This window comes from Haematobia irritans, chromosome 3 (assembly GCF_050003625.1).
Source record: "Haematobia irritans isolate KBUSLIRL chromosome 3, ASM5000362v1, whole genome shotgun sequence".
NCBI lineage: Eukaryota > Metazoa > Arthropoda > Insecta > Diptera > Muscidae > Haematobia > Haematobia irritans.
This window is the reverse complement of record NC_134399.1, coordinates 18,529,225-18,542,712: the sequence shown is the minus strand read 5'-3', so window position 1 is coordinate 18,542,712 and position 13,488 is coordinate 18,529,225. Positions and strand designations below refer to the sequence as shown.

Below are 13,488 nucleotides of genomic sequence, written 5' to 3'. Positions count from 1 at the left end.
TTATTCCACTGCGTATCACTGGTCTGCGGTGTCCACACTGGCGCTGCATAGTTTACCACTGACCGGCCAATTGCCTTATAAGTAGTTAGCAAGGTTTCTTTGTCCGCACCCCAGGTACTGCCGGCTAGTGACTTGAGGACCTTGTTTCTACCACGGAGCTTATTACAAATTGCAGTGGCATGGGCAGATGACCTAAAAAGGCTGTCGAATGTGACCCCAAGAATCTTGGGGTAATTTGTGGTCGGAATTATTACTCCATCGACTCTGATATTCAACTGCCTGCGCACTTCTGCCGTCCATGTAGTAAATAGTGTGGCTGAGGATTTGGTGGGGGATATCCTCAAGTTTCTCGCAGTGAAATAACTGGTAAGATTAGCTATGTAGACGTTCAACCGATCGCAAATGTCATCAACATTGGGCCCAGATGCCAAGATTGTACAGTCATCCGCATATGATACAATCTCGACGCCGTCAGGAGGGGGTGGAATCGAGGACATGTAGAGGTTAAACAGTGCCGGAGATATCACCCCACCTTGGGGAACTCCCTGTTTAACTCTACGCGGTCTTGACTTTCTGTCCCTGAATTCCACGTACGACTGGCGTCCACACATATAATTCAGCACCCAACGCTTCGCTCCTGCCGGTAGGGACGTATTCTCGATGTCCTCAAATAATGTGGCATGGTTGACCGTATCGAATGCTTTCGATAGGTCAAGCGCCACGAGGACCGTCCTGTGACACGGCCTGGGCTGGTTAAGTCCCTTATTAATATGTGTCGAAATGGCATGTAAGGCTGTTGTCGTACTATGTACCTTACGGAATCCATGTTGATGGTGGGCAGCTGGAAAATTCTCCACAAGGCTGGGGAGGAGTAATGCCTCAAGTGTCTTGGCTACTGGCGACAGAAGGGATATCGGTCTGTACGATTCACCTTTGCTCGAATCTTTGCCCGGTTTCAGTAGTGGAATCACCCTTCCCATTTTCCAGACATCGGGTATAATGTGTGATTCCAAAGACAAATTGACGAGTCTGGTCAGGTACTCAACTCCCAGTATTCCCAGATGCTTCAGCATTAGCATTGAAATTCCGTCAGGGCCCAGCGCCTTAGATGGTTTCGCGCTGTTGATGACATTGGTAACTTCGACTGCAGTAAATTGTGGTGTGTCATCGGCTCGGAGACCACGTACACGACGGGTGGCTCTCCTTTTCGCTCTATCACTCTCGGGATGCTCGACAAACTGTCGGTTGAAGTATTTGGCGCACCTCTTCGGATCAGTCACAGTCACGTCGCCAAATGTGACTGAAATCCCATCATCCCTTGTGGAGGGGTTCGAGAGGGCTCTAACTGTTGACCACAATTTACCAGTTCCTGTTCCTAAGTTACATTGCTTCAGGTGCTCTAACCAAGTGTTCCGCTTGTGCTCGTCGACTATCTTACTAATCTCTAGATTTAGTTCTCTGATTCTAGGATCAGCAGGGTTAGCACGACGGCGTTCATCACGCTCGTCTGCGAGTCCCGCCGCTTCGGCTGGGAAGTTGGGCCTCACCTGGGCAATTCGACCAGCGGGTATGAAGCGAGCGGCTGCTGCGTTGATGATGTCCCGGAACTCCCTCTGGGCAACATGAACATGTGAGGGGGACGGGAGCTCACTGAAGCGGCGATCGGTGTATTCTCTGAAGCCTTCCCAGTTGGCTTTCTTTTGATTAATAAACGTCCGGCGTTCAGAGGTTATGAAATCGGAGGGTCGGTTGATGGTGAGAATTATGGGGAGGTGGTCCGAACCCAATGAAATGACGGGTTGCCAGGAGACGTCATTTATCAGACCAGGCGATGCTAACGATAAGTCTGGCGAACTGCTGCAGTCACCCATAATTCTCGTGGGGGCCTCTTCGTTCACCGTGCAAAATGTGGAGTCGTCTATCTGCTCTGCCAAAGCTATGCCCCTCTGGTCATTACCCAGGAGAGAATGCCAGAGTTCATGGTGGGCATTAAAATCTCCTAGAACCAATCGGTTATGCCCGCTCAACAACCACTCAATGTTTGGGCTATAACCAGGAGCACAGCTACCAACCGGCGGTATGTACACATTGTATAGCTCTATCTCGGCAGCCCCACACTTAACTGCTACCCCCATACATTCCATGTACGGGTCATTAGTGTCTAGCACAAGCGTGATAGGTCTATACTGCACGGAACGGTGTAATATGAAAGCCAGGCCACCACCTCCATTTCTTGTGCGATCCTTCCGTAGGACATTGTACCCATCACAATGTCGTAGGCTGCAGGTGGGATTCAGCTTTGTTTCCTGGATCGCCGCGACCCTTATCCTTTTCCGATTCATAAAGTCTACGATCTCACTAATCTTACCACGGAGCCCGTTGCAATTAAATTGCAAAAATGATGCACTCTCCGGAACTGGTACAACAATATTCGGTGTAAGATGCTGCGGCGGAGAATATTGTTGTGCGGGAGAAGTCGGTGGGGTCACATAGTTGTTATTGATAGTAGTTGTATTTGTAAGTTATGTTAGAACAAAACACAAATGACAAGAACAAAATTTATTTGTCTATTGCATAATTCAAAAAATAATAAAATATTAAATATGTTTTATAAGAAACACATATTTTCTTTTATTTCAAAAGGAAAAAACTAAATACGATTTTGGGTTCGCAATATATAAATTTTTTGATCGAAATTTATAGCCAATTTCAATTAATTATTTAATTGAATGAATCAAATAGTTGATTGATTTTTGTCGCGAAATTAATTAAAATTTTAATTGATTCAATTAAAACTGTGATTGAATTTTATGTTAAAAATCAATCACGTTTTTAATTGATTCAATCACACAATTAATTGATTCCGTGACAAAAGTCAATTAAATTTTTAATTAAAAATCGTGTTGGTTTTCAATCAAAATGGGTGATTGATACTATCATTTTCGTGATTGAAGACATTTCAATTAAAAAAATGATTGAATCCGCGATTTTCGTGATTGAAATCAAAAAAATTTTTTTTGTGTGTAGTAATAAAATGTTGACAAAATTTTTTTACAAAATAAAATTTTCGGAAAATTTTCTGTAGAAATACAATTTTCAGAAAATTTTCTGTAGAAATAAAATTTTCAGAAAATTTTCTATAGAAATAAAATTTTCAGAAAATTTTCTATAGAAATAAAATTTTCTATAGAAATAAAATTTTCAGAAACTTTTCTATAGAAATAAAATTTTCAGAAAATTTTCTATAGAAATAAAATTTTGACAAAATTTTCTATACCCGTGTAAAAATTGGAGGATCCAATCCTATCTAATAATATCAAATTGGATCTAATTGGATCTGTTCAGATATTGGTTCAGACATAATTAGATATGCACAGATATGCTATATATGGTGCTAGATCTGGTTAGATATAATTGCAGATCTCATCATATATAGTATAATATCTAATTATATCTGGCATATCTAATAATATATGCTTGGATAGGATCATATATAGCACTATATCTAATAAGATATGGTAGATATAACATCATATCTGACTATATATGGGGTTAAATAAGGTCCAAAATATAATAAAAATCATGAACAAGTTAAAAAGATTTTTGAAATACACGTCTAAAAAACTATTCGAGATATATACACAAAGTTACAGATGGAAAAATAACTTTTGTTTAATTAACGAACTTACATAATACATCTTAAAGTATTTGGCAGTTTATAAACATGTTTTTCGAGTTTCAGAACATGGTTGAGCTCCTTCACTTCAGATGGTTTAACAATCTAAAACAGTCAGTTTTGGAAATGGATATAATGAACAACGCCAGTTTTTAAATGTTTTATCGCGTACTGCTGGTTGACGTCAAAAAGAGTAATAAAAATAAATTGTTGAAAATTCGCAAAGAAACGCCTTTCTTTATTAATTGTACTGTATAGATATTAGTTTTGGTATTTTTATATAAAAGGGATGTGTAGATATTTGTATCCATTTGACACCTCGAGTAGTAAGAAAAATGTGGGTTTCATCAAAACACTCATTTAGTATTTGTCGTTCCCATGCGTTTGGAGTTTAATTAACCTTTCATCCAAAGCATTATTTAGTATCCTAAGTAGATTACAAAATGAATTTTTATTTTGAAATATACTCATATAAAAAGACTGCTGTAGGAAACATTGACTGCTGATTTTTTTGGTAAACAAAAAAGTGCTGTTTTCGCAGTTTTTCTGCGAAAGTACAATCTGTTAGTTTGGAATAACAGACATACTGCCCAAAAGTTAGTAGTTTGTTTAAATAATAGAACTTCAAACATTAAAAAACATTTAGTATATTTTGATTATGCACTAACATTTCTGAACAAGTCGCCCTTTTTAATATATGTCCCACTCGGAGATAGTAATTTACATTTTATTTAAAACATTTTTAATCGCGGGAAACGTTTCCTTCAAAGTAAACGTTGCCCAGATCACCAAAAAGTCGTACCTTGAGGATGGGGGCTTCAATACCTTCTTGGTTTTCTAAGCAAGAAGGTGACGCAGGCACCGAAGTGAAATGAGTCTCATTAGTCAAGATGATTTTAATATTTATATAGTAAATTTAATTTAAAATTTCAAACAACAAAAGTTTCTTCTTGTTTCATCTATCATACGTACTAATAAATGGGTTCTATACATTATAAAAGTGCTTCATGTTTTTAGTGTCAACGATCCATTAGTTTTAACAACAACCTCAATGTCATTATGTCAAATGTCAACGCCGTCAGGGGCATCACTTCCAAACAAATTTAACGCAAGACTAGCTGAGAAAATTAAGAAATTTAATATAATTGTTTTAAATGTGTTCCTTTGATAAAGTGTATATCGTTTCCTTTGTTGCGGAGATTATGTAGGTAAGTAGATTGTATTTGTTATTTCCTTAGTAGTCATTTTCATATTGTTTTACTATTTTCTAGATTTGGAAAAAAAGGAAACCTCAGTGGTGTACTGGTTAACATGCCCGCCTTGCATTCAAAAGGTCACGGGTTCAATCCCAGTTCCGACCAACACCAAAAATTTTTTCGGCGGTGGATTATCTCCTCGCAGTAATGTTGGTGACATTTCTGCTTCAAAGATTCTCTAAGTTGTTTCAGCGCAACGTGAAATGCCGATAGGACTCGATTATAGCAAGGAGGTCCCATGTTATTGAGCTAATTATTGAATCGAGCAGCAGTCAGTGATAAATGAGATGTTGATCACTGCGATGTCATGATGGTCTGAATAGTATGTATGAGCCTAAAATAACAGCCTATCGCTATACCTAACCTAATCCCGAATACACTTTAAATGTGAGTATTAAAAGCAACATAAAATTATATGGCAATTTTTATTGCAACTTAAAGAAGAATGATCCAAAACAATACTAATACTTGCTTACATAGTTCAATATATTCCCACAGTTTTTTTATTCCTATATTTGTTTAATAATTGGTTTTTAACTTAATTTCATTGCAGATTGCCTTAACGCTGTAATACTTTAGTCGCGTGTCTAAGTCCAAAGCAGAAGAAACAAACGAAAAAACCCTTGGACAACACTATAACTCAACTGTCAATACTCTTAAATAGCTTTGATGGATCAATATAAATTAAACATATTTATTATGCACATACTTTTTGTCTGTATTATTAAATAAAACAATTAATCTCATTTTATATACAAACTATGGGCTTTTATGTGTTGAAAGATCTCGAAAGATACAATTGTATCAAATAATATACAATTATATCAAATTAGATCTGATTAGATGTGTCTCATTTTTGAGATCTGATCAGATCCAATTTCATAGTATTTAGATCTGACCAGATATAACCATTTTTCGGATCTGCTCAGATCTGACCATATCTTGGCTCAGATCTAACCATATCAAATCAGATCCCCCAATTTTTACACGGGTAGATATAAAAATTTTGGCAAAATTTTATATTGACATAAAATTGTGACAAAATTTTCTATAGAAATAAAATTTTGACAAAATTTTCGATAGAAATAAAATTTTGACAAAATTTTCTATAGGTATACAAATTTTGAAAAATTTTCTATAGAAATAAAATTGTCAGAAAATTTTCTATAGAAATAAAATTTTCTGAAATTTTTCTATAGAAATAAAATTTTCAGAAAATTTTCTATAGAAATAAAATTTTCAGAAACTTTTCTATAGAAATAAAATTTTCAGAAAATTTTCTATAGAAATAAAATTTTGACAAAATTTTCTATAAATATAAAAATTTTGACAAAATTTTCTATAAATATAAAAATTTTGAGAAAATTTTTCTGTAGAAATAAAATGTTGACAAAATTTTCTTTAGAAATAAAATTTTCAGAAAATTTTCTATAGAAATAAAATTTTGACAAAATTTTCTATAAATATAAAAAATTTTGAGAAATTTATTCTGTAGAAATAAAATTTTGACAAAATTTTCTATAGATATAAAAATTTTGGCAAAATTTTCTATAGAAATAAAATTGTGACAAAATTTTCTATAGAAATAAAATTTTCAGAAAATTTTCTATAGAAATAAAATTTTCAGAAACTTTTCTATAGAAATAAAATTTTCAGAAATTTTTCTATAGAAATAAAATTTTCAGAAATTTTTCTATAGAAACAAAATTTTGACAAAATTTTCTATAAATATAAAAAATTTTGAGAAATTTATTCTGTAGACATAAAATTCTGACAAAATTTTCTATAGATATAAAAATTTTGCAAAATTTTCTATAGAAATAAAATTTTGACAACATTTTCTATAGAACTAAAATTTTCTATAGAAATAAAATTTTGGAAAAAGATTTCTATAGAAATAAAATTTTGGAAAAAAATTTTCTATAGAAATAAAATTTTGACAAAATTTTCTATAGATATAAAAATTTTGACAAAATTTTCTATACATATATTTTGACAATATTTTCTATAGAAATAAAATTTTGACAAAATTTTATATAAAAAATACATTTTTTATAAAATTTTCTATAGAAATAAAATTTTGACAAATTTTTCTATAGATATAAACATTTTGACAAAATTTTCTATGGATATAAATATTTTGACAAAATTTTCCTCAGAAATAAAATTTTTGTCAAAATTTCCCTTAGAAATAAAATGTTTAACAAAATTTTCTATTGAAATAAAATTTTGCAAAAATTTTCTATAGTTATAAAATTTTCAAAAAATTTTTTTTCTATAGAAATACAATTTGATTTAAATCAACCAAGTGACAATAAAAACTAAAATTGTAGTATTGTTAGCAATATTTTATATAAAACAATTAATAAGAAAAATTCCCTTGATCTTAATTCCGGAAAATCCCAGGAATTGTCGCGATTTAATTCCGGGCTGAAATAAACCCTAGTAACCATGTGTCCCGTTTCGAATTGTTTTGCAAATAAATGATATCGTCCGAAACAACCTCAGAATCATCATAGAAACATATGCTTAGTTTTTCGTCTCATGACAATTTTTTCCTTAAAATCCCATTGGTCAAAATTTTGACCAACATCAAAAATCGATTGTTGATCAATTTTGTAAAATCGGTTAATCGATTTTGAATATTACAAAAAAGTAACTTTTCGAATTTAAAAAAAAAAAAGTCTTAGTCGAAAAGTTTTCTGCTGTTAATTAATGATAAACTCTTTTTTATTAAGATTTTATAATACTTTTTTTATTTAAAATAGGCAAAGCTTATAGCTATAGGTTATAAAAACAATAACGCATCTTAAATTTACTGTGACAAAAGTCTATGGAATTTTTCATATTCATTTTTTGTTTGTTTAAAAAAAGGACTTTTAATAAGAGCCCAAATTATTTGAAAACTAAGGTAAAAATACTTATCCGAAAAAAAGAAAATTACCAAACAATAGGTAGAAATAAGTAAATCCGAATAGTAACATAATAGAGCAAGCTAAATATCATAGCATACCAAGATAATAAAATATGCCTTAAATTAGGACCTTATAGAAGAAAATAAGAATTTCTTGTAAATTCCTACAAAACTCAAAATTACTTTATGCCATTTTGATAATTCAAATCTTCGTTTTTGTTTTTCATGATATTTTCCTGTTTATACAATCATTTATAGCATAGCTTACGATCGATGTGAGGGTGGGGAGGGAGATAAACTAAAATTTATACATATTCAAATTCTTTTGTTTTTTCCTTATATCTCTAACTGGGCCTTGACAATATTCGACATTTTAATATACCACTCTCTTTACGCTTTTGATATTCTTCGAAATGTTTCGCTCGCTCATGAGTATTTAAACTTGAGGCCTTGGCATATTGCTTATTACAAAATGCACATGTAAGTGAATTTTTATATTGGGCTATTTGCTCTTTCTTCTCTCGTTTTTTCTCCTCGTACTCGGCCCGATGCTCCCGCAGACAATGGTGATAAAGAACGGTGCGATATTGAAATTTCTTTGGACAAAAGGCACAGGTTAAGGATTTTTGCCCAGTGTGACTATCCATATGCTCACGCAAATCAATTTGATCTATGAAAGCCTTATCGCAAATGGTACATTTGAATGATTTACGTTCCAAATGTTTGAAATTAATATGGCGCTTCAAGCCTTTGATACCCAAATAGGATTTGCCACATTCATTGCAGACATGTTTGCCATCTTTTCGACGATTTTCACTACCGCAAAAGAATTTCATGTGATGTCGAAGAGTGGTTTTACACAGATGGGCCTTGCCGCAGGTGGGACACTTAAAGGGGTCCTCTTTACGTCGGCCCGAATGGGTTTTCAATAGATGTTCCTTCAGGGAAGTTTTCACCGTAAAGCATTTGTAACATACTTCACATTTATATATTCTGGGCTCCATGTGATAGAGGACATGCTCCTCGATTTCATAGCGATAATAGAATTTCTTTTCACAACACTCAATGTAACATTTCTCTGGGGAATGGGTTTCTTTGAAATGCTCCTGTAGTAGGGTAAAGCTGGGACATACTGTATGGCATATCAGACATTCCAAAGTGGGCCTCCATTGACTTATAAATTCATCGAATTCTTCCACAGTTTGTGGCCGCCTTAAACTTTGCTTCAGCGTTCGTCCACCCTCAATGTGGAAATTTGTGGCCTCACCTTCAGAGTCCGTGTCAGTTTCTGAGCGAAATTTGGGATTGGAATTTTGATTGGAAAATGTACTGGGATTTGAATCATTGGTATGGTCCAGAATGAACTCTGATTCTGAGGTAATAAATTCCATATCGCATGTTAAACTTTCTTCTTCGAGTTTTACAAAATCTTGCCAAGTTTTTTCACCATCATTAGAAATTTGTTCCTCTGAAATTACTTCCAAATTGGGTTTAATATCAACTTCTGCCCCCCCAACACCACCAAGAATTTCTATCAATTCATCAAATTTTTTCGATTCATGATCTACATCGTTGTGTGTAATAGCCGCCATATCATTGCCTGCATTACTGATGCTATCCATGGGCTCATCTTTAATTTTGACCATTTCCAAAGTATTATTGTTCGAATAAGTGGACTTTAGAACCATGTAGGGACTTACTAGAGATTCAAAATCTTCGGCATTAGAAATATCTTTACAATTATTATCAGGAGTAGAAATTGTGGTATGGGGAAAATTGTTGGTGGTGGAATTTACATTTACAGTTTCCCCAAGAGTTGTTACCAAATGTTCCCCTTCTTCTTCCTCTTCTTTTTCAATTTTAATCTCAACATTATCCAAAGCTAAATTAATATCACCACCGCCATTATCATCACCACTTAAGGCAGCTGCCATTTGCGATCTCCTATTGACCACAGCAAGATTTCTTTGGGCCTCATGCACCGACTCTTGGAATGAATGAAAATCGAAAATATGATGCCAGCATTTTATACAGATGACTGTGACATGGGTTTTATCATCCATTTTCAATAACTGCAAAACATTGGAATATGGTGGTCATCATCAATTTGGGAATTTTGCATCTCAAATGGTTGAACTTACCATTGGAGAAAAATATTTCACTGCTATGTTATAGACTTCATTTGGGTGCCCGTTTTCATCAGAGAGCTTTTGGTGATCGGTACACATTTTTATACAAAGACGACAGAATTCAAACATGTTTGCAGAGGGGGAAAACTGGTGAACCTTCTATCGAGAGCCTTGCTTGCAAGCAATTGTTTTCTTTGTTTTAGTAGAAGTAGGAAATAACTGAAACGAACAGAAAACGTATTAGATTTTTTTTTTTTATGACAATCTTTTAGTTATGTCACAGAGAGAAAAGTTGGCGAAGAAATGCCACTACTGTACTAAATCAATTGCAAAACGACGGCGAGGAATACTAACATATGGGAAATGGAATGCAAACAAGGCCCTCTCAAAGGATAACAAACATCATTATATTCGCGAGAAAATAGTTTTCAGTTGGTAACTGAAATTGAAATATTAATTAATGGCACATAAAATGATTTTTTTTAATTTTTTTTTGCTAATATCCGTGATACTAAAGTTGGTTACTAAGTTCGAGTTTAGCCTCTAAAATCTAAAATAAATCTGTAAAAGCAGAATAAATTTTTTTATTATAACTTGATGGGGAATGATCCAAAGCAATATTTAAAAGCGTTTATTTTCTTTGAAATAAATATTTCAGAAAAGTAACCCTCAAAAATTGTCATTTCAGCGAGATAAAACGAGCATAATACCGGACTTAGTTCGAATTTAACACATTAACAAGCAAATTTAACTGCTGGGCAAAAATTGATTTTATGGGTTTTTATTAATTCAGTAACGACTAAATAAAAAGATTTAAGAAATTCTTCCACTGCCACTCAATATTAGACTTGCATTCAATAATCGAATTCCGTTTTTATAATTGCTCTTCTTTGTCCGACTTTTTTTAAAGTACAGTGAAAAAACTAAAATTTGTCGACTTACTGAAATTTTACGGAGAACTTGGAGATTATGAAATTTATATGAGGCATATAATTTTTTAACATTTGGTCTGGGAAAACTAAAAGGGTACAGGGAGACCTCCTTTATCCTCAAGTACAAACAATTAAACTTTTCCAATTTACTTGAAATTTACAGAGGATGTGGGGTAGGTTATATTATTATAATGGATATCTAATTTTGTGATATTCGGAAGGGAAGAGGGGCCTTCCCTTGCCCTGCTGTTTAAAAATTGGGCTTACAATGTGCTTGAGATTTTCTGGGACGTATACACAATATACGTTGTATAATTTTTCGATTTTGGGACGAGGAGGGAGACCTCCTCTAAAACTGAAAAAACTGGAATTCTCAAGTTTACTTGAAATTTACAAAGGCCGTATGGGGAAGGTTATAAAATCAATATGGTGTATTTGATTTTTGGGTATTTGGACGGGAACCTTATCCTTGCCCCACACAATGAAGAAAGGTTTACAGATTTTCTTGGAAATTGCAGAGAAAGTGACGTCCCTTTAAAAAAAATAGAGCAAAATTTAACCATCTCCGATTTACTTGAAATTTACATGAATTGGATGAGTAAATTTATACAGGGAACATGATTTTTTGATGTCTGGTTGGGGAAGGGGAATAGTGAAGTTGAGTAGTTGATGAAATGAATATAGGGTACGTGAATTTACGATATCTGGTCGGGAGGAGCGAAGGAAGGGGGGTTCCCTTTTGCCCGATTTTTTTAAAATATAAACTAGAGGATTGCCGATAAATGGGAACTCTGTACATACTTTTATGATTTTTTCCACAGGCTTCTTCCAGACTTTTTTAGGTAAAAAACTTCAAGTTACATGAAGCTGACAGGCAACGTAGAGAGAGCTTCATTTTCCGGTATATGTTTGGGAAAGGTATGTTCTCCGTGTCCAACACTTTAACAAATGTTAATATGGTCAATTTTTAAGTACTTTTACTTTTTCCGATTTATTGGGCGATATGTTGAGGAGATGTATACCTCCCCTTGACAAACCACGCTTGAAATTCACGATTTGAATACAGGACAATTAAAAAAACAAAACATTGGTTGAAAGGGAGCACCCCCTGCCCGTCGTTTGTTAAGCCGGTCCGTTTTACATCTGCATAACGCCCTATTTCTGTATATAAATTAAAAAGAAAGTAGTCCGATTTTTTTGAAATGTACGAGACACATGTGTGGAAACCATGGAGTGATTAATCAATACTTCAGTTTTTGTGCCTGATACTACTCTTTAAAAGAGTTCAAATCTTTTCGAATTTGTTTTCAGATCGAAAGATATGGTTGACTAAATTAACGATAATATGCTTCGGGAGGCACAGCGAAGCGGGCCGGATTACGCTTGTGTATTTATAAAAATAACAATTTTAAATAAATAATCCGGCTACTAGAAATTCCATATGAGTGTTATATAAAAAAAAAATATTGGTATAAAACTGAAAATCTAAGTAATTCTTATAGAAATGGATTTAGATGCTAAAAAAATATATATGGTGAATATATTAAAATAAGTGTAAAATGGCGAAAATTACACCGGACGTAAGTAATTATTACACCCCCAACATCTCCACACAATTAATTACATGAACAACTGGATCCAAATGAATATTATTTCATTCAAGGTAAATTGGTGCAAAATCACTTCTTATTCGGTCTACTAGATTAGAACATAAGAAACCAAAAATTAAAAGTAACTTTGATGATGGTTATTACATCAGATACACATATATATGGAGAATATTATTTCTCCATCGACGTCTAATATCAACTAACAAATAACTGCAAAAGTCGAAAGTGCAAACATATTTTAAAAAGTCGAAAAATTGACTTTTGGAATAAATCGGATAGTCGATTTTTTCAAATTTTGAAACTATCGAGAAATCGACTTTCGCAAATATTGAAAATCTCTCAAAACTGATTTTTGATTCTTATTACCATTTTTAATTAAAACCAACCATTTTTAATTCTCAAGAAGATGAATTGGTTCAAATGGGACCGTATCAAAAAATTGACCAGACTCTAGGGAGAAAATGACTGAAAATGTTCTGCAAGTAGGATTATTATTCAAGATGTAAGTACGTAGCCTTACAACATGGTACTGTATCAAGAAAATGACCAAACTCCAATCAAAGAATAAATTTCAGCAAGTAAAATTTGCGTTTACATAGCCTTAGAATTTTACCCAGATCAAAAAAATATACTCTTTATAAAGGGTGATTCTTTTGAGGTTAGGATTTTCATGCATTAGTATTTGACAGATCACGTGGGATTTCAGACATGGTGTCAAAGAGAAAGATGCTCAGTATGCTTTGACATTTCATCATGAATAGACTTACTAACGAGCCACAACGTCGAATTTTCAGTGAATGGGCCCTAGAAAAGTTGGCAGAAAATCCGCTTTTTTATCGACAAATTTTGTTCAGCGATGAGGCTCATTTCTGGTTGAATGGCTACGTAAATAAGCAAAATTGCCGCATTTGGAGTGAAGAGCAACCAGAAGCCGTTCAAGAACTGCCCATGCATCCCGAAAAATGCACTGT

At 33.7% G+C, this 13,488-nt stretch overlaps 1 protein-coding gene across 3 annotated transcripts in view; it reads right to left on the bottom strand.

Moving 5' to 3' along the window:
• LOC142229274 (uncharacterized) overlaps nucleotides 1-13,488 on the bottom strand; it is a 51,040-nt gene that overhangs the window by 18,650 nt on the left and 18,902 nt on the right. For 2 of the 3 annotated variants that reach the window (XM_075299812.1, XM_075299813.1), the window contains exons 2-3: nucleotides 9,988-10,194; nucleotides 7,659-9,918 (exon numbers count right to left, since the gene is read on the bottom strand). The exons of the other annotated variant lie outside the window; for it this stretch is intronic. In XM_075299812.1, the coding sequence (XP_075155927.1) occupies nucleotides 8,191-9,918; nucleotides 9,988-10,104 (1,845 nt within the window). In that variant the 5' untranslated portion in view covers nucleotides 10,105-10,194 and the 3' untranslated portion in view covers nucleotides 7,659-8,190. Of the gene's footprint in view, nucleotides 1-7,658; nucleotides 9,919-9,987; nucleotides 10,195-13,488 lie in introns of those variants that run through there. 3 annotated transcript variants of the gene reach the window in all.